At 37.1% G+C, this 18,239-nt stretch overlaps 2 protein-coding genes across 5 annotated transcripts; one reads left to right on the top strand and one right to left on the bottom strand.

Moving 5' to 3' along the window:
- Positions 1 to 1,727: 1,727 nt before the first annotated feature.
- Positions 1,728 to 7,023, top strand: LOC145781933 (leptin receptor gene-related protein-like). 2 transcript variants are annotated; one of them, XM_082593629.1, is made up of 4 exons: positions 1,728 to 1,878; positions 4,467 to 4,542; positions 4,972 to 5,158; positions 5,936 to 7,023. In XM_082593629.1, exons 1-4 carry the CDS (start codon positions 1,866 to 1,868, stop codon positions 6,050 to 6,052), a joined length of 393 nt encoding a protein of 130 aa, XP_082449755.1. In that variant the 5' UTR covers positions 1,728 to 1,865; the 3' UTR covers positions 6,053 to 7,023. The 2 variants fall into 2 exon arrangements, with proteins under 2 accessions (XP_082449755.1, XP_082449756.1); XM_082593630.1 differs by lacking the exon at positions 1,728 to 1,878 and adding an exon at positions 2,665 to 3,623 and having other exon boundaries at positions 4,468 to 4,542.
- A 727-nt stretch (positions 7,024 to 7,750) lies between these two features.
- Positions 7,751 to 13,969, bottom strand: LOC145782231 (SH3 domain-binding glutamic acid-rich-like protein 3). Of its 3 annotated transcripts, XM_082594010.1 has the most exons (5): positions 13,907 to 13,965; positions 12,542 to 12,669; positions 11,888 to 11,940; positions 9,428 to 9,595; positions 7,751 to 8,989 (listed from the first exon to the last, which is right to left on the bottom strand). In XM_082594010.1, exons 3-5 carry the CDS (start codon positions 11,933 to 11,935, stop codon positions 8,927 to 8,929), a joined length of 279 nt encoding a protein of 92 aa, XP_082450136.1. In that variant the 5' UTR covers positions 11,936 to 11,940; positions 12,542 to 12,669; positions 13,907 to 13,965; the 3' UTR covers positions 7,751 to 8,926. The 3 variants fall into 3 exon arrangements, with proteins under 3 accessions (XP_082450136.1, XP_082450134.1, XP_082450135.1); XM_082594008.1 differs by lacking the exon at positions 12,542 to 12,669 and having other exon boundaries at positions 13,907 to 13,969; XM_082594009.1 differs by lacking the exons at positions 12,542 to 12,669; positions 13,907 to 13,965 and adding an exon at positions 12,204 to 12,296.
- Positions 13,970 to 18,239: the final 4,270 nt, after the last annotated feature.

The raw sequence follows: 18,239 nt of genomic DNA on the forward strand, positions 1-18,239 counted from the left end.
GCGATGTTTCTACTGATTAAACTCACGCTGCGAGTAAATCAAACAGGAAGAAATTTTGAACAATTTTTGTCCGAATTAAATGCTCATTTTGCGACGGTATTTTTATTGCCGTAGCAGAATGGCCATTATAACGTTTGCGGCGGCATTTACCACGGCAATTGCCGTGTGCCGCCGCTAATTTCGAGGACTGCTATTGGCATTTTATGACGAACATAGAAGAATTTTGAGTGACAATGGGTAGTGGGTAGGGATGGGCAAAATAGAATACCGAATATAGAATAACCGGTTGTAGAGTCTAACCGGTTTCAAAATGCATATGAAATCGGATAATTGAAACCGCTTTAACGATCTACTTCGTAATAGTCCGTTTGATCGCAACGAATTCGCTGCAGCGAAAGTAGAATTGTTTATCGATTCAGTGCGATGCGGCGTCGGAAAAACGCACGAGTTTCATTGTTCGCATTAAAGAGATCTTTCTTGTCAAGCGCTTTGTAGTCCTCGCAGTCTTGCGGAAGTGTGGTACGAAACAGCTTAATCCGCTTTCAGGATTTTTCTCTATTTCGGTACCACAAACCGTCCTAAGTTGTTTCTGGTAGAATACAAGAGTCGACTTGCCTTCGCTAAGCTACCCAACATCGTGGGCTCCCACTCTCGTATGCAGGGCAACGTCGACCACAGGGTGTGCGAATTAGCGACCCTCCCTGCTGAAGTACGTACGGGGGCTTTGTCTTAGCTTTTACTGTACTGCCGCAGAGCAAGGGGGAGGGGCAATTTTTTTTTAGGGGGGGCCGAAAAAATTTAAATGGACAAAATCATTATAATTGTAGCTGTTGCTCGAGAATGTTGGGATTTTGCCAGGGGGGCAACAATTTTTAGGTGGGGGGGCGAGGCCCCCCGGCTGGCTACGGGCCTGTAATACCGTACATGCCAGTACAGTGACATGGACGACTTGTTGAGCTGTGGGATTGAAGATGCTGCTTGCAGTAGTGAAGATGAATCAGCAAATTTGGCTTCCCCTGCTTCAGAAATAGATACATATCTCACGTTGTTGAAAGCATTCACTACATCTCTTCAAAACGCCCTTGTTTGATGGCAAGCAAAACAAAAACCAATTTTCTTGTTTCTGTCAGTTAGTTTCAAAATATTTTTGTGTACCTGCTACATCTGCTTCTTCAGAGAGATGTTTTTCAAGTGCAGGTTTAACTGCCACCAAGTTGAGATCTCGTTTGACTGGTGAAAGTTACACTGCGATAAGCAATTTTTGTGATGTTCATTGTTTTTGTAAAGTCATAAAAATCATTAAAATGTGTCGATGGTAAAAACTGTCAATTATTCTAGAATACATATCTGTATTCTATATTCGGTTTCAGTATTCTAGAATATTCTAGAATAGCTAATTATTCTATTTTGCCCATCCCTAGTAGTGGGTACATTACTGCAGTATCTGGCCTATAGGCTATCTATTGTAGTTGCCTTAAGTTTGACTCATAATGTCAAAAGTAGACCTATTATTATAAAGTCACATCGTTAGGACTAGGCGTAAATATTGCCTGCTGTTATCTTTAATATCCACATTTAAAATATCAAAAATAAACACTAGTACTAGAGGCATAAAATGTTGTTTCTAACGTATGACAATATCTTGTGAGTTGAGCTAGCCTGCTTATAAACAATATGCAGGATAGCCGTATCTCATTTATGCTACTTTCTTACATTCTTTAGGAACATAATTTTGTGTTATCTTTACCTTAACTGTGTAGAGTAGACAGAGGTAAGCTAGTCTACTTCAAGTTTAAACTGTATTTAATGTAAACAAGGATTGCAGAATACATTGTACCCGTGTGATAATTTTGTTTGTCAATGCAATGTCTATCAAAGGTAAGAAGTCCATTTATGTTTATACTTTAACATCAAATGACCATTACACTATTATTGCTAAAGATGATAAAAGCTAACCAAAATGTCAATCATTTGCTTTACTTAGAATGTGCTATGCTAATATTTTGTTAAATTTTAGCATAATGCTGTTTTTAAGTATCTACGCCTAATTCAAGGCTTGTTTGTGTAAATCTACCAAAACATAGTAATGTAATGAAAAAAAAAATACAGCTTGACCTGTTAAACTGATTGATTTGATCGTTATCCTTGGACTGGGAAAGCTTTTTTGAGAGCTTAATCCTGGCAGTTTCGCATACTTGTAGAGGCTTTGAACCACTAACGTGGGTCTGCTACTATTCAGCGAGTCCAATTTGGCTAGTCCGATTCGGCGAGAGCCCTTTTTGGCGAGTTCCCTATTCGGCAATTTTTTGAAAAATTTTTTAAAATTATTGGGTACCGTAGCCTAATTATCATTGCCGCTTTTACATCGTTTTTACGTCGCTAAACGTTGAAATAAGATCCTAACCCCAACCCCTAATCCCATTGGAGTTAGGGTTAGGGTCTTATTTCAACGTTTAGCGACATTAAAACAATGTAAAAGCGGCAATGATAATTAGGCTACGGTACCCGATAATTTAAAAAAAATATTTCAAAAAATCGTCAAATAGGAAACTCGCCGAAAAGGGCTCTTGCCAAATAGGGCACTTGCCGAATTGGACTAGCCGAATTGGACTCGCCGAATTGGACTCGCCGAATCGAACTTGCTGAAACGGGCCATTCCGACTAACATAGGCCCGGTCACCGAGATTCACAAAGTGGAGTTTCTGATAGTTGTTGGATGTTGGTGTGCTGCCGGGGAATTATTTTGTAAACTGTCCTTAAATGCATTGCGTAAGCACACATCTCAAGAGCCGAACCGGCATGCTTGATGTTGAGTCGGGCGCATAACCACTGAGCTATCAGGGCACACCAATTAATTGTCAGCACTCAACACATGGTGTCGCATACTGATATCTTATATATAATATAATTTTTGGGTTTTGTTGAAGTTTCCTGGAGTCAAGTGCTTACTGCAATATTTGATAAATCTGCAATCCATGTTTAGGTTAAAAGTAGATTACAGATACCTTTGCATAGATTATTGGACGACACTTCAATTTGAATGAACTTAGTGTTGTTTTGTGAGTTTGAAATGAGCAGGTGTTTGGTGTTTGACATGATCTTCATTAGCCAGAAATTTACAGAACATATGGAAACATTCATTAGGCTGCTCTGAATTCTAGTTCCGACACCCTGTAATTTTAGAAAATTGATTGCTAACAAAAAATATTTTGGTAATATAAAACATAACCATCTGAATATCATGTTTATACTTGCAATTTTTTCAAGTGAAGTTTAATTCACATCAATTTGCTCTTAATTGTAGGTGTCATCAAATCTTAAATAAGATTTCTTGGATCTTGATGCACAAATTGAAAGAAACTTTCGATATCCTGACAAGATAATTGTCACAGTCATGGCCACACAACAATGCTCTGTAACGTCATATGTGAGGCCATGGTAGTATGTAGTATGCACTTACTGAGTGAATTGCAGCTGGCTTGTGATGGTTGGTTTGTTGTTAATTAATTGCTAGTGCTAAACGTCCAAGTGTACTGTACTCTTGTTTTTCATGTTTAAACTTTCTTTTTATTTTATGTTTTCTATCTGGGCTTATCTTCAAACGAATGGATATTTTAAAAAGGGTGAGTATGACAACTGCAGTATAATTTTATAACAGTGTAAGCCAATATTTTGGTAATGCTTTCATTTAGAAACTTTTTTTTCATTGCTTTGTCAAAGTCATGCCCGACTACATTTTACTGCATGTATGGTGGTAGTCACTACTCAGTATTTCTAATCACGATCTTATCTATTTCTTGACCATGAAAATTTTACTGTATGTATTGTAGTAGTCAGTATTTGTATTTTGTAATTATTTCAAACTTCTACTTCTACTTGTGTTGATGAATACATTGTTGCTGATTGTAATGGAAGTTGTACTTATATATAGTAACATATATATATAGTATATATAGTACTTATATATAGTACTTATATATAATCCGGATTAACCGAGTTCTACTGTATATATAGTAACAAACTTTTATAAAGCATAGCTATCTCTTTACACACTGCTTATTCTACTACATGTGGTATTAAACAATCATCTTGCTATATGTAATCTTTCAATTTCTGGATGGAGGGTATGGCTTTTGCGGGTCTGCTACTATTCGGTGAGTTCCTAACCTCTAACCCCTAACCCCAAACCCCTAACCCTAAAACGGCAATGATAATTAGGCTACGGTACCCAATAATTTAAAAAAAAAATTGAAAAAATCCCCCGTTAAGGGATCGGACTCACCGAAAGGGGCCATTCCGGGCTTTTGCATCATGAATGCAAAAACATGCTCACCACTAACTTTACTCTGTATAATAAACTGACATTTTGTTTTGGGGTGGAACTAAATAAACAAACAAGTGTGCTGCACCTGCTTCTTGCCCAATTTCTGTAACCATGGCAAACAATTTACGACATTCTTTTTTCAGATTGGTATTACTAGCACTGGCTGGGGCTGTAGCATTAACGTTTTTGATGCTATCCTGTGTTTTACCCGACTATGGGTAAGTGATGATCTATTGATGTTTGCTGGTTGTACCGGTACCTGGTATTTATAAGACACATAGGTTCTGAACTGAAATATTTACCATTATTGCAATTATGCCCTTCACATAGAGCATAAATTTCAACAGAACATTCAGAAAAAGTTGTCTTATATTCATCTAACTGAAGTCGCAAAAACCAGTGGGCTGTTGCCAGATGTAATTCAGAGAGTTTGGAACGTTGGGGAATGTTCTTGTATACCTCTTCTTAAAGACTCGTACTATCACAGGCTCTATGAGTCGTCTGCATGAAAGTGTTCCATTAACACTTAAAGAATTGTTAGTTGGTCACCGTCCAAGAACAATATCGCTAGGATTGACTTCCAAGCTTTCTTTATAGTTAAACATTCAACAAAATTGTGATTACAGTAGCATCTTATTTGTTTTCAGTGTTTACTGGTCTCTCTTTGTGTTGATGTTTTACTTCTTGGTTCCGGTTCCTATATTAATCGCTCGTCGACTGGGAGGGGACGGTGATTCCACGAGTACGGCGTGCAAAGAGCTGGCAATATTTTTCACGACAGGAATTGTTATTTCTGCGTTTGGGCTTCCTTGCATATTGGCGCACGCAAGCGTTGTAAGTTAAAATTGAATTGGCTACTTTTATACAAAGCAAGTGCTATCCGCGTTAATCATTTTGCACTCTTTTCTCACGTTTGAATACCACAAGTAGGCCCACCAACAAGGCATGAGCGGATAACACAGTGTGCAATCACATATGCCTGAATTGCGTTCAAATTAAGTTTTGTGTTTTAGCGTTCGCTTTAAATGCAGTAGGGGTTTTAGATCATGGGGATTGGGGATGCGAAACTACTTTCGTTTTTGCCTTATTCTCAACACTAGAAGGGTTATATTTTTTTCTGATTTACAAAATGTTGTAGGCTACTTTTTGTGAGTTATATAAAAGTAATGAAGTTGGTTTTTAAGGGATTTAAGCTTTTTTGTTGAAAGCAAGCTTGTAGCCAGGCGTAAAATTGTCAAGTTGACTCTTCCAAACTAAAACAAGCATTTATTGTATTGAAGTCGATTCGAAGTAATAGGAAATCAAAGGAATCAACGATATCACAACCTGCAACTGCCAAAAATTTCCCACAAACTAGCTTAGTTTGGGAGGCAAAACTCGCGGATCTGGCAACCCTTGAAACTTAGCAGGCATTGAGCATTAAGATATTTTCAGGAATTGCCGGACATTCTGAAAGGTTGTCGGACCCTTATCTTAACCCTAACCCCCAATCGTGATCCGCAAAACTGGTTCAATTAGAACCGACAGCTCTGACAATGCCGAAAATACTTGACAGTAGATATTTAGAGGTACCGTACCGCCTCCCGTGATGTAAGTATCCTTTGATTGCAGATCGAATGGGGAGCATGTGCGTTCGTTTTAGCTGGAAACGTCATTGCATTTTTAACCATACTTGGATTTTTCCTATACTTTGGACAAGATTCCGATTATGAATTTCAAAGATGGTAGAGGTCATTATGCTGCGCTGTGACTTAAAACACATTCACTGTTTTAACTGCATGTTGAAATTTTGTAAAAATCTTGAGATAGCAAAGGCTTTTCATAAGATAGGATACGATGCAGTAAAATGATTATTGCATGAAAAACTCAGTAAATGTTACGTCTTGGAAAACTAGATGCGGTGATATGTTCAGAAGAACGTTGATGCATCAGAGCGTTCCACTGTGGTGAAAGTAAGTTCGAGTCGTTCGTAGTCAAGCCGAAGACCTGATCGTGTTGTACGCAATGCCGAGTATTTTATGGAAAACGATCTAGCTGTTGTGGCTTTCACAAATGAGCACATGCTCTTAAAAAAATCAGAATCTTGGTTTAGAATCGAACTTAACTGTTCTATAGCGGTAATTACGCTATATGCCATATCTGATCATTTTTTGTTTAAACAACTGGTACCGTACGGTATGTCTTGTCTATTCTATTCTTCATGTTTTAGCTTTAATTTTTAAAGCTACAGTAGGCCTATAATTATTTGCATGAGCCATTTTTTTAGCTATGAGCGAAGATACGGCGGTCTTTTATCTGCTTTCCCGCTCCTGCTAGGGTGTTGTTCGTTGTGATCAATAAAACTTCTTATCTGAACGCAAATATCATGTACTCGTAAGCGACTATCATTATTCTTTTCGTTGTTTTTGTCGGTATTATGATGACTGTATGGTAAGCCTGAAAGAAGACATATTTCCCGGTAAAATTCTCCACGACCACGAAATGAATCATGTAGAATGTAGGTAGATGCAATAAAAATTTCATAATTCTACACCTTCCGCGAGCATATTTGCTCTTTTTCGTTGATGACGCATTTATGCGAAATGAAATAGGCTATTATTAAACGCAAATTTTGTATTTATTCTTTCGCATCATCGCATTTGACTTGTGCAGTATATGATGTTATACACAGTATTACAAAACCTGTTTGAGTGGTGTGAGTTGGTGGCTGATTTCAATGAAGTTGGTGTAGTGTGGATAGTTGCTCCAAACGTGGCAATACGTTTGCATTAACCTGACAAGCTCCCACGTTGTGGGCGACTTCCGTTTTTGAAGCACAGTAAGTTACAATGTGACTCATAGCCGAGTGGTAAGAGCCCTGGTTCGACGTTCGGTAGGGCACCGGTTCGATATCGCTCAAGAGGATGTGTCTTTGGCAAGACGCTTAAAAGGGATACGGAGTGGCGGTCATTCAACTATAGCCCTTGATTTCTCTCATTATCGTTCTGAATTATGAATAGTGAGCTGCTCAAGAAATGCTTACCGCCCTTCTTTAGACTATGTTCCAGCCAAGCTTGAAAGTATTGCCACATTTGGATGATCTATGTCTCCCAGAGAAATAGAAAAAAGGACATCGTACATCTGTGTACAATGAGAAAAACTGACCAGGAATGTGGAATAGGTAGTTGCTCCAATATAAAATTTGCATCAAATTAATATGATAAGCTCCCTGATTGACGATGGTTGATTCATGTCTCGCGGAGAAACAAAAGACCAGTGTAATTACAATTAGGCAGGAATTCATTATCGAACTTCCAACATTTTTATAGTACTATTTTGGTTATAAAAACTGTTAATAAACGGAAAAAAGCATGTCAACTGGTTATTTCCTTGAGAGCTGAAATCGCCTTTCTGATTGTGACACACTACACACCGTTGCAACTTAACTGTGGAGAGGATCCATAAGGTCGTGTTTTATTCACGATGAGATACAGCAGCAAAAAATGGTGACAACGTAACCCATTGCGATTGTTGAAAATTCATAATTGCCTTGACTAACGGGTGGCGGCAGTGGCTAATTATTTTTAAACGCACAATGACAGTCAAGTAGTCAACTAAGTTAGTTGTGATAAAACGCAAAAGATTGCAGGTCAATTCAACTGCAATTCATGTATGCATTGCTATATGTCACAGATAGCCTACGGTTTTCACAATGACAAGAATTTTTATGAAGCCAATGTGCGTTTTGTACTCACTCAGCAGCCTTTTTTCTGAAGTATCAAATACTGTTAGTGCAGTTGAGCACAGAAAAAGTTGATCGCTGTAGTCCTCGTTGAGAATTTCAATTAAATTATACTACATTCTTGGAAATAACGGCAAACAGAACAAATTTTATCAGGCGTAAACGTCAATTGAAATAGATGTGTTGCAACAAACCCAGCTCTTGCATTCGCCTGAAGAAAACGTTCGTACAACCCCAACTACTGCATTGTTAAAGACAAACAATTATGGTACGGTAACTTAAAAGTTACTCAAGGTCTCATATATGTCAAAAAAAAAACAGTATAGCGGTCAAGTTAAACAAATAGCAATACGGTATTAAGTTGGTTTCAAATTCTTTTATCCGTTAACTTTACTTGCGTAACATCAGTGACGTGTGCCGAATTCTATGGGAGGGAATGCCACCTCCGGTCTGGGTGATACACAAAATTAGATCTGGAGTTACATAGGCTGGAGTGTTTCAAAACAAACGTATTTGATCGTTCCGTAATAGTTCGCTTTCACTCTTGAATATTGCCTAAGATAGAAAGAGGTGCAAAATACAACAAAAATGACAATAGAAAACATGAAGAAATTACCTGAACACTACTGCATCCAGAACATACAGTTTATCGTTTCATGCTAAGGCAATACAGCAAGCTACAGCAATTGAAATGCGCTTAGATTGATACACGGGATATAAACGGTTTTCATAATTTGCCTTGATCTAGATTAGTTGCACACTTTGTAGGACGTTGAAATTTTGACATTCACAAAAGTTAACAGACACAATGACTAGACTATGACACTATATTATTAGTACAGCAGTGCACAATGACGATATATGGAGTGCTTGATTGGAACTTATAACTTCAAAAATTTCATTAACTCTTCGTTTTCAACAGCTTGCTCAAACGCGTCGAAATCCTGAACATAAAACTCAATTTGAGAAAAGCAAAATTTATCTGAAAACCTAACTTAAAGTATCACAACATAAGGTTTATAATGATTTTAGCTATAATCTTGCTCGTAATTTGATTGATTTTCAAGTACAGAGAATTACATAAGCTTCTATATTGTCGTTACTGGTACCGCAAATATGAAGCAAAAAATGATATTTTTTTGGGTTCCTAAACATTTTTTTTGGTTATAAAAGTTTGTCTGCCGACACAGCACTTTGATTAGCTTGATAAACAGGACGTTATGTATCACTTTCTTTCATAAAAAATCAGTTCTTTTTGTATAAAACATACAACGTTGTAATAATCTAACTGAAACTACAAAACAGGGAGTGTGCAACATGTATCTTATCAAAAGTTTATGAGCAACTGAATAATCAAGCTTAGATTACAGCTCTTAGTTTACCCCACAATATTCCAGTCCATTGCATATCTGGGGTGGACGCGCTTGAGCATCACCTACGATTTCTCTCATTCTGTCTTTAACGTCACATGATGATGCAATATCGAGTGTTTCAAATGAAATATGTTTCCCTTCCAACACCATCACAATTTTTTGTTGCTTCTTTTTTGTCTGAAAATGTAATCTATGTTGGAGATGGAATATTTATGTTGAAAAAATGCTAGTAAGTTAGTAACTTCTAATGCTGATTTAGAAATTTTCTTTTAGTGATACAACTCAAATTCGATATTCGTTATATGTAATTCATTGTGTGTTTGGACTGGACAAAGTCTAGCTGTGACTGATTTGAAAGATAAAATAATTACACCACACACATCGCAGCAGGGGAGGAACTCAAACAGTTAAGCGCTTTTATTTCTAAGTGAATACTGGCTTTATCAAAGAATTTGAGTCTCCCATAACTCAGCAGTTGTGAACTCAGCACATTGCAGTTGAGCAAGTGACAACTAAGCTAGCAACATCTAAGCAAGTGGCTGAAATAGGTAAATAACGAACAAGCAAGCAAAAACTGACCAAGCTGATGCTTGGCATGTAACAAGATAGTGTTGGGCGATATATCGAATTTTCGATACGATATCTTTTCAATATCGATATTTATTTCAATATCGTTTGATAACTCATAACTGCAAACCCCTACAAAAACGATGCCAAAGCCAAACGGCAAAAGTTGAAATTGCCTCGCAATTGCTGTGAACGTTTATAACGAAAAAAATTGTACCAAACATGGAAAACGAGAAGCGAAAAATATGCTAGAGTAGTCTATCACGACCGCACTGTTTGATTTGTTGTGATGTAATAATACCAAAAGTAGCGATAAAGCGAGCAACGCGATACGCACGCCGTTACGGTAATTCATGTTGAATAACTCACGAGGAGGAAAAGTAAGTTAATTTTGGGTTGATTCAACATTCGAGTCAGCACAAATCGATTTAATTTTCCCGGCTGGTTATAGTGGTTATATTGCGTAACAACAATGCCCAATAAGAAATTTACGTTTGTTTTACATTAATTCGACATCTAGCGACGTTGAATGATCATAAAATAACGTTAATTGCTCAACCAAGTACCGGTAACAAATTAATCGCTTCCTGCGAGAAGATTGCCGCGATTTAGGTATGCACTAACATAATTTCGGCACAGTTGGAATACTGCGAGCAACACAAAGTCTGCTTGATGAAGAACTAGATGTTAGAATCGGAATCATCAGATGCTGTATTGGAGGATGAGATTGTCGTGTCATCACCGGAATCGGACACATCAAGAGGCTCATCGCTTGGCTGTAAATCTACACTGTCTTCGCCGTTCGCAATGAAGCGTCCACATTTTGCCGCTTTCGTGCTTTGATACCCATCCACATGCCTCTTTCGCAGAGCTCCATCAGGGTGTTGACTAAGGAGCAAATCTATGGCTGTGGCATAACGACTGGCAGGAATGTCTAACCCTAACCTTACAAGCGCTCTTGTGGCCTCGGCGTTTTTATTGCCGACGCTAATGCGCCATTCATGCATCTGCGTCGGCAATCACCTCGGCAATTGCCGACACTAATTTTGAAGACTGAGAAACTCTTTTCTTAATTAGGCTAGTACAAAAATATCGAAAAGTATCGAAATATCGAGTATTTTTTCAAATATCGTATCATTTTTTTTTTTCAATATCGCCCAACACTATAACAAGATGGCAAATTCAGTTCAGCAAGCGATGACCAAGCAAGTCCGATGCTAGATAAAAATGTCATTTGCTAACTAGGGCAGTTGCTAAAATGTACTTGCTGAGTTGAAGCACTTGCCGAGTGGTCCAACAACCATTAATTTTACTACTTTGTATCCAACTTAAAGAAGGTAATCTTTGTATCCAACTTAAAAGGCATGAAGTGTCTTGTGCCATATAGCATGCCTATTGCCTACAAAAGGTATTAAGTTGACGCTCTAGTGTCATAGCCTACAAATACTCTCAGCAGTGTGGCTAAATCATAAACTTAAAGGTTTAGTTCTCTAAGGACTATACTACTTAGGCTTGCTTGAGAGGGGTGGTGATAAAGTGTCTTGTACGGTACCACTTCAACTACCGTACTTTGTTTTTAACACTCTGTTTTAACCCAAACCTTATATTATATCTGTGGTGGCTTATTAAAGAACAACATGACTATAATAATAGCTTCGCTCAGAAGTGTAAAATGGGTGGTTGTAAAAAGCAATATTTTAACTCTACGTTGTATGCTGCCTATTTTATGCAATGGGAGAGGAATGAAAAGCTCCAAGACAGCAAAGTGGAAAATGCATGAAAAAGGTTAGGAACCACTGGCCTAGAGTGCAAAACCAAACAACAATATTTTGTATATCCTTAGAGGTTATGGTTCCTACACATAGTAACTATAATCACTGCAAAAAAAAGTAATGTACTTACCACCATGTCTGGTGAGATCGATGAAATGTATACATTAACGTCTGACATTCTCACTAAATTGAAAAGTTTAATACAAAATGTTAATAATAAAACTTTGAAACATAAAAATTAATCCTACTGAGCAGTCACGTACAGCTTTTACTGTCCTTGCTTAGGTGCAATACCTAGTGAAAATTGTAGTCTAGAATCAATGGACTACAGACATTTTTGCAGGATTTTTCAAAAATTTAAAAACAGGGAGTTGAAAAAGTAGCTGCAAAATGTTTTTTTGAATTTAGTTAATAAAAGTGTGTCAGAGTAAGGCTTCAAAGTTTACCCTATAGCTTTCGTGGGCTTCCTTTTAATCCTTCCCCCCATCATTCAATCAATAAATTGAATTTCAAATTTTCAATGTTCATTGCATTTTGCACTAAATCAAGAATAAGTCCAGCACACTGTTGCCAGGTGCCGCCAAACTAATATCCCACAGCTGCTTTGCAAATCCCCAATCGCAAGCCCTTTCCGTCAAGTTAAAGTTTATGTTTAAAAACTATTTTCACTCTCTCAGAGGCCAGTTTTTCTTTGCCTTCTCAGCAAAACTCACTTTCCGATACCTAGAAATTTCTCCAATAACCTTGAAATTTCACTAACTAAATTGAAAACAAAATTTTTCACCTGGTAACGCCGGGTGGGACAATGTTGCCAGACCCTGCCAAACAAATTTCCCCAGTGCCGCTCCAAAAAAAAATCATAATTCCAGTCAAACTTCACCATTTTTTTTTCATTGGAGTTGCACTGGTTATCTAAACAAGGTTTTGACTCATAAAATAAAGTATTTTTTAATTTTATGTCATAAAGTAAAGAGTTGAGGAAACTTGGCATTTTTTAATTTTTTTGTGTGTACGATAGTAAAATTTAAATCGCCCTTGTTGCAAGATTTAAAGTAAAGAAACGTAACAAATCTAATTAGTAATTTCTGATGGAATATTTCAACATGCAAGTAACTGGCATTTATGACATAACAGTCAACATATTGTCGTATAATTCCACACCAGGTAAATCGGAATGATGCAACTGCTCTTGTCTGTTCATCACTTCCAGCATAATTAATAAATATACCTATTATTTATTAACTATATAGCAATATAGGTATATTTATTAACTATGCTTCCAGCAATGTTCTATGAAATTATGTGACGTTTGATTTGGGGAACGATTGTTCGTAACAATGCAAGAAAAGGATCCACAAAGGATACAAACTGATATGCATAAATTTTATTCACTTCTATTTTAAACTTTCTGGTTTTGCCATCTTTCCACTTTGTTGGTGGTCACTACTTTAATCCTAACTTTGTCGGAGAAACACCTAAAAATCTGTTGCTTTTTAAATTTAATAACTATTGCTTTGCTTTCTAACCTATCCTTGCCTAAGCTTTCAAAATTTCTTCAATTGCAATGTCTTAAAGTCGCTCAGGACAAGATTTTCTCAAATTTTCCCCAACTTTGTTTTCAATTTTTTTCTGGTCAGAAATGAAATAACCAATGCTGCCGAATTTTTCTCCTGAAAATTTTTCGTGTCCGAATTACGCCGAAGCAGAAATTGTAACATTAATTTTTTACACTAACAGTAGCTAACTCCGCACTCAATCATATGTAAGCTAATTAAAAATTGATGCTGTGCAAATAAATAAGATGTTTTAAACTGGAAAACACTTCTGAAGCGGAACAAAAAGCTTTTCATCATCAATTAATTTTTTTTATACAATTGTCACGAATTTTTGGGTAAACGTTTTCATTCAATTGTCGTAATATCCTATAAGTTATAGCCTACTGTATTTCTTTTCGATAATATTTTATGCAATATTATAATTTTTGTCGTGCTGAAAATATAACAAATCTGCAAGTTAACTGCGATCACTTGTTGAGCAAACTCCCTGAAATGGTGAACATGTGTTGTCCTTCAAATAAATTCAATTTTAGATATATCTAGTGTAAATGTAGGACTATATTTATAGTGTAAATCTAGTTTATATAGCCTACCTGTTGCATCGTTTGCTGCGTTCATTGATTTCTGACGTTTGCATATGACCCAGTCGCTCTGACCCATTTGCCGAGACGTCATTGAGGTTATTGCTCAACCACAGTGTGGATCTACATATTTCTATCTTCGGTATATTGATCACCGGGTTCTTAGGTGAGGATTGTGCAGGTTTCATTAGTGGTGGCTCTTTGTTTTCTGTTGAAAACAGAGTATAAACATTAGACAATGCTTGTTTTCACTTGTTTACTTTAGCTCAGTGCTTCCCAACCTTTTTCAGTTCGCGACCCACTTTTAATGCAAGTTTTATTGTGCGACCCACAATGAGATATGACATCTTTATTATGGCACCTTTACAACTGGCGTACGTACTGAAATAGTTAATGCGACACAACACATCTAATTGTTACATTTTGTTACATTGTTGTATAATTGTTACGTAATGATAATGCAATAATTTCCCGATCTAATAGAAAACAGAGTGCACAATTCATGAAAATAGAAAATCAACAAATGAAGTGAAGATAAGAGTAGCGATGAGCTCAATATTAGCCTACCGCTTTCAATATTTAGAAGTTATATGTGTTTCAAAACCTTAAAGGGCGGGGAAACCCAAATCAACTTTTTGCGAGTTTTTTGTTTAAGCGTGATGTCATTGTGTACAACATGCGTTTTAGAAAAAAAAATCCAAATTTTGTTGCCCTCGTCTCGCTAAGGCCGCTTTTGTTTGATCCCGGTTTGCGAGGCCTCGCGCGCATCCAGCCGTGACGCTGTATGCTGTGACGTCACAAGGCACATACAGTAGTGTTCAAATTAATTGGTCAAGAAAACAGGCTGAAGATGTCCACCAATCAAAGAAACTGGGAAGCTATTTCTGTTCCAGGGTATATGTGTTTTGACTTTTCGCGGCCTAATCTTCCAGATGCTGCAATGTCAGGGTTTTCTCTGTTTTCTACCGAAAAAAACGGTTGATTTTTTTTTCACTGCTGTTCTGTGTTGCAGGCTTTGACCTTGTAGTACCTAAAAGTTGTTCCAAATCGTGTTCGTGCAATATTGAAAGGAGGTGGAGGCCACATTAGGTATTAAACTATACACACCTGTTAAATTATCACAATAAACCAAATATACACAAATTCAGCCTGTTTTCTTGACAGATTCAATTAATTCGAACAATACTGTATGTACCTTGTGACGTCACAGCGTACAGCGTCACAGCTGGATGCGCTAGCTGCCTCGCCAACGGGGATCAAACAAAAGCGGCCTTAGCGAGACGAGGGCAACAAAATTTGGATTTTTTTTTTCTAAAACGCATGTTGTAAGTTACACAATGACATCACGCTGAAACAAAAAACTCGCAAAAGTTGATTTGGGTTTCCCCGCCCTTTAACACTGTATAAATAGCAATATAAATTTTCCTATTAGCCTCCCATTGTAGAACTCGGCATTTTTGTATACTGCAAATTTTTCAGACTTTATTGATATTGAATGTCAAGCATGTGGAATAGTAAATGCAACAGCCTGCTTCCTTAGTGGTCTTGTATAGGGACTCTGGTGGTATAATGCCTTGTGTAAGTGTGCAGCCGAACAGAGAACGTTGACAAATTTCTAGTTTTTAATAATAATAATGTTAGTTTTTATATAACGCTGTATCATGGGACTTCTAAATACTAGAATCTGGACAGGACACGCCTACTGAGTTGTGTAGGCTACACAATGAGGCCTATAATGCCAAAACCGCAAAATGACAAAAACGCGCTAGGATCTTGACACGATTAAATTAAAATGATTTTCGGACTAGTTTTGTATTTAATGCAGAAATCTAGGGTTCGAATCCCATCCTAGTTACGTACCGTAACTTGAGCCGTGCCAAACTAAGCTACTGTACTATACTAAGTTGAAATATTCTCCTTTTCAGTTAGAATACCATCATGCCATTATAAACAACACTTTTCAATTTTTTATTTTACCATGGCCATGAAGATACAAACCTACATCAGCAAAAAATAATAATAATAATTACAAAGCACACGCAAGTAAATGGCGAGTAACGCAATAAACAATAATTCTAAGTGAAAAAACAACAAGAAGAGAAATGACTGATTTGGTAACGGGTCTGTATAAAGAATAGAAATTAAACCAAACCACGTAAATCGTTACTGCGTTTTCGCTAGTAGCAAAGCCAAATCAAAACAAAATTATTCAAAATTTAACAACTAGTAAGCTTGCGAATTTTTCTAGAAGATTTGTGGGCATCATCTTCAGGTAAATCACGCATAAAATTTTTGATCATACAATTGAAAAACCGGCTAGCCATGCCTTCCAAAATGTTATGACCCTTGGCACACATGGTAGTAATTGACCAAGCTTCATTAGCACAGTTTTCATAAATTGCAATGTTTATAATTTCTTTGAAAACATTGCGCTGATTAGAACAAGTCAAAAACTGCTTTCACAGCTCGTCATGTTGTAAAACCTCAGCAAATACATGCCAGCAGAGGGTTCATGGCTTCCAAAGCCCACCACGATTTATGTCCTGAAAGAAATCGAGAACGTTTGCAGGAATTCCTGAGGGTGGATGATTTTCACTTTCAACATCAGCAACTGTTGTCTCTTTACAAGATTCACACTTGTTCACTTTCACAAGTGAACGGCAGCAATAGCCCGATACATAAAATATAACGGAAGCATCGCTTACATCGGGGCAAATAGTTAACTGCAGATAAGCTGCAATCGAATCTGCTTCTGCAATCACTTCTTGTGCAGCTCGATCTGACGTTACTGCCTTAGCAGCATTGTCAATGCCTTTAAGTGATACTTTCGAGTATTTAACAAGTGACAGTGCACGCAGTTTTCTGTCACTTTCGTACAACTTTGAACTTTCTCATAGATATGAAGTAGTTCGCTCCACTGAGTTGGCGGAAATGGCCAAATCTTCCTTCAATGGTGTCGGATTGTGTTTTACCGAGCAAGACGTAGTTGAATTGGCAATTGTTAAGCAAGTATTTGCTTAGTCCTACCATCGCTTGGCAAGTTTGGCAGAGAGCCAAAAATGTCTCTTTCGTCAAGCCAAGTAACTGCAACAATAACAAAAAAAGTTAGTATTTATGACTGACAATATCAAGAAATCATTTCTTATCATGGCTATATAACAACAAATCAGTTACGGTAATGAAAGAAAACTTAGCAACTTTTATTGGAAATACACTTTTGACAGTAGGTTAAATTTACAAACCCATACATACATTAAAAACCCATATATACATTACAAACCCATATTGACTTTACCATATACACGTTAAAGCTTTGATATAATTCAAGTGAGATCTTAACAAGATCAATAAACAAAATACTAATAAAGCTTAATATCTGAGACACTGTTAAACATAGTTCTCTTTTAGGTTTAACACTTCTTCAATCTTTATTATTTTCGATGTAGCCTACAGTTTATGTGTAACCACAGCAAAAAACATGCAGTGTACCATAGCTCCAAAGATTTGCTGTGGACATGAAGCTTCCATTTTGAAGGTATCGGTAGTCGAAACATAGGCTAAGCACAAATTATTCACTCATTGTATATCAACACCTACCATCGAGTTTTTCCAAAAACCGACATATTTTTCAAAATTCAGGTGAAACTGCAACTTCCAATCATCGGTAGATCTGATTGGGTCTCATGTTATGTCCGGTTTATGTTTGCCAATGTTTGGTGTTTCAACATTTAAAATTGACCACAATTTAGCAAACAACTGTAGTGCCTTGACAGTTTCAGTAAACCCATATGATCTCAAACTTATCATATGCTCTCAAACTCTAAACTTATCGGGTCTAATGCAGAGACGTCCGTAAGCAATAAGTTCTATTTCCTGATCCTTTTCCTGCCCAATCCAATAGCCTAAAATGTAGGGGAAAGTTTTCTCCAAGAGGCAGTTCACTTTTCCCCTTGCATTTTAGGCTGTTGAGTTGGGAAAGAAAGGGATTAGGGAATAGAAATTATTTCTTACGGACGTCTCTGCACTACTAGACCAAACTTATCAATGTAACTATGCGAAAAGTTAATTAAACAAGCTGGGCTACTTTACTGCCGGCAATATTTCCATTGCTTCAACTGCTCAGTGTTGACTGTTGTTACTTCAAAGTTAACCTACTTACAATTGCATTCCGGTCTATGCATGTTGCATTAAATTCCCATAATATCAAGCGCTGAAAAGTTGGATTTTTCACGGTTAACTGTCTTTAAACCGAACAACTGAGTCTTACAGTAAGTTGTTCTGTCATTGTAACTAATCTAGTTGTTTTAATTCTAACTGTACAAAACTCTGCCTCGAGTTGACTTTC

This window comes from Aplidium turbinatum, chromosome 13, assembly GCF_918807975.1.
Source record: "Aplidium turbinatum chromosome 13, kaAplTurb1.1, whole genome shotgun sequence".
Lineage (NCBI taxonomy): Eukaryota > Metazoa > Chordata > Ascidiacea > Aplousobranchia > Polyclinidae > Aplidium > Aplidium turbinatum.

Excerpts from the sequence above, each read along its gene's own strand:
- LOC145781933 (XM_082593629.1), top strand. Across the intron at positions 4,543-4,971 it reads TGTGTTTTACCCGACTATGG|TGTTTACTGGTCTCTCTTTG; the intron begins GTAAGTGATGAT and ends ATTTGTTTTCAG. Across the intron at positions 5,159-5,935 it reads TATTGGCGCACGCAAGCGTT|ATCGAATGGGGAGCATGTGC; the intron begins GTAAGTTAAAAT and ends CTTTGATTGCAG.
- LOC145782231 (XM_082594008.1), bottom strand. The coding sequence starts at position 13,931 with ATGAACGCAGCAAACGATGCAACAG. Across the intron at positions 11,941-13,906 it reads CGCAGCAAACGATGCAACAG|TGAGAATGTCAGACGTTAAT; the intron begins GTAGGCTATATA and ends TTTTCAATTTAG. Across the intron at positions 9,596-11,887 it reads CGATCTCACCAGACATGGTG|ACAAAAAAGAAGCAACAAAA; the intron begins GTAAGTACATTA and ends TTACATTTTCAG.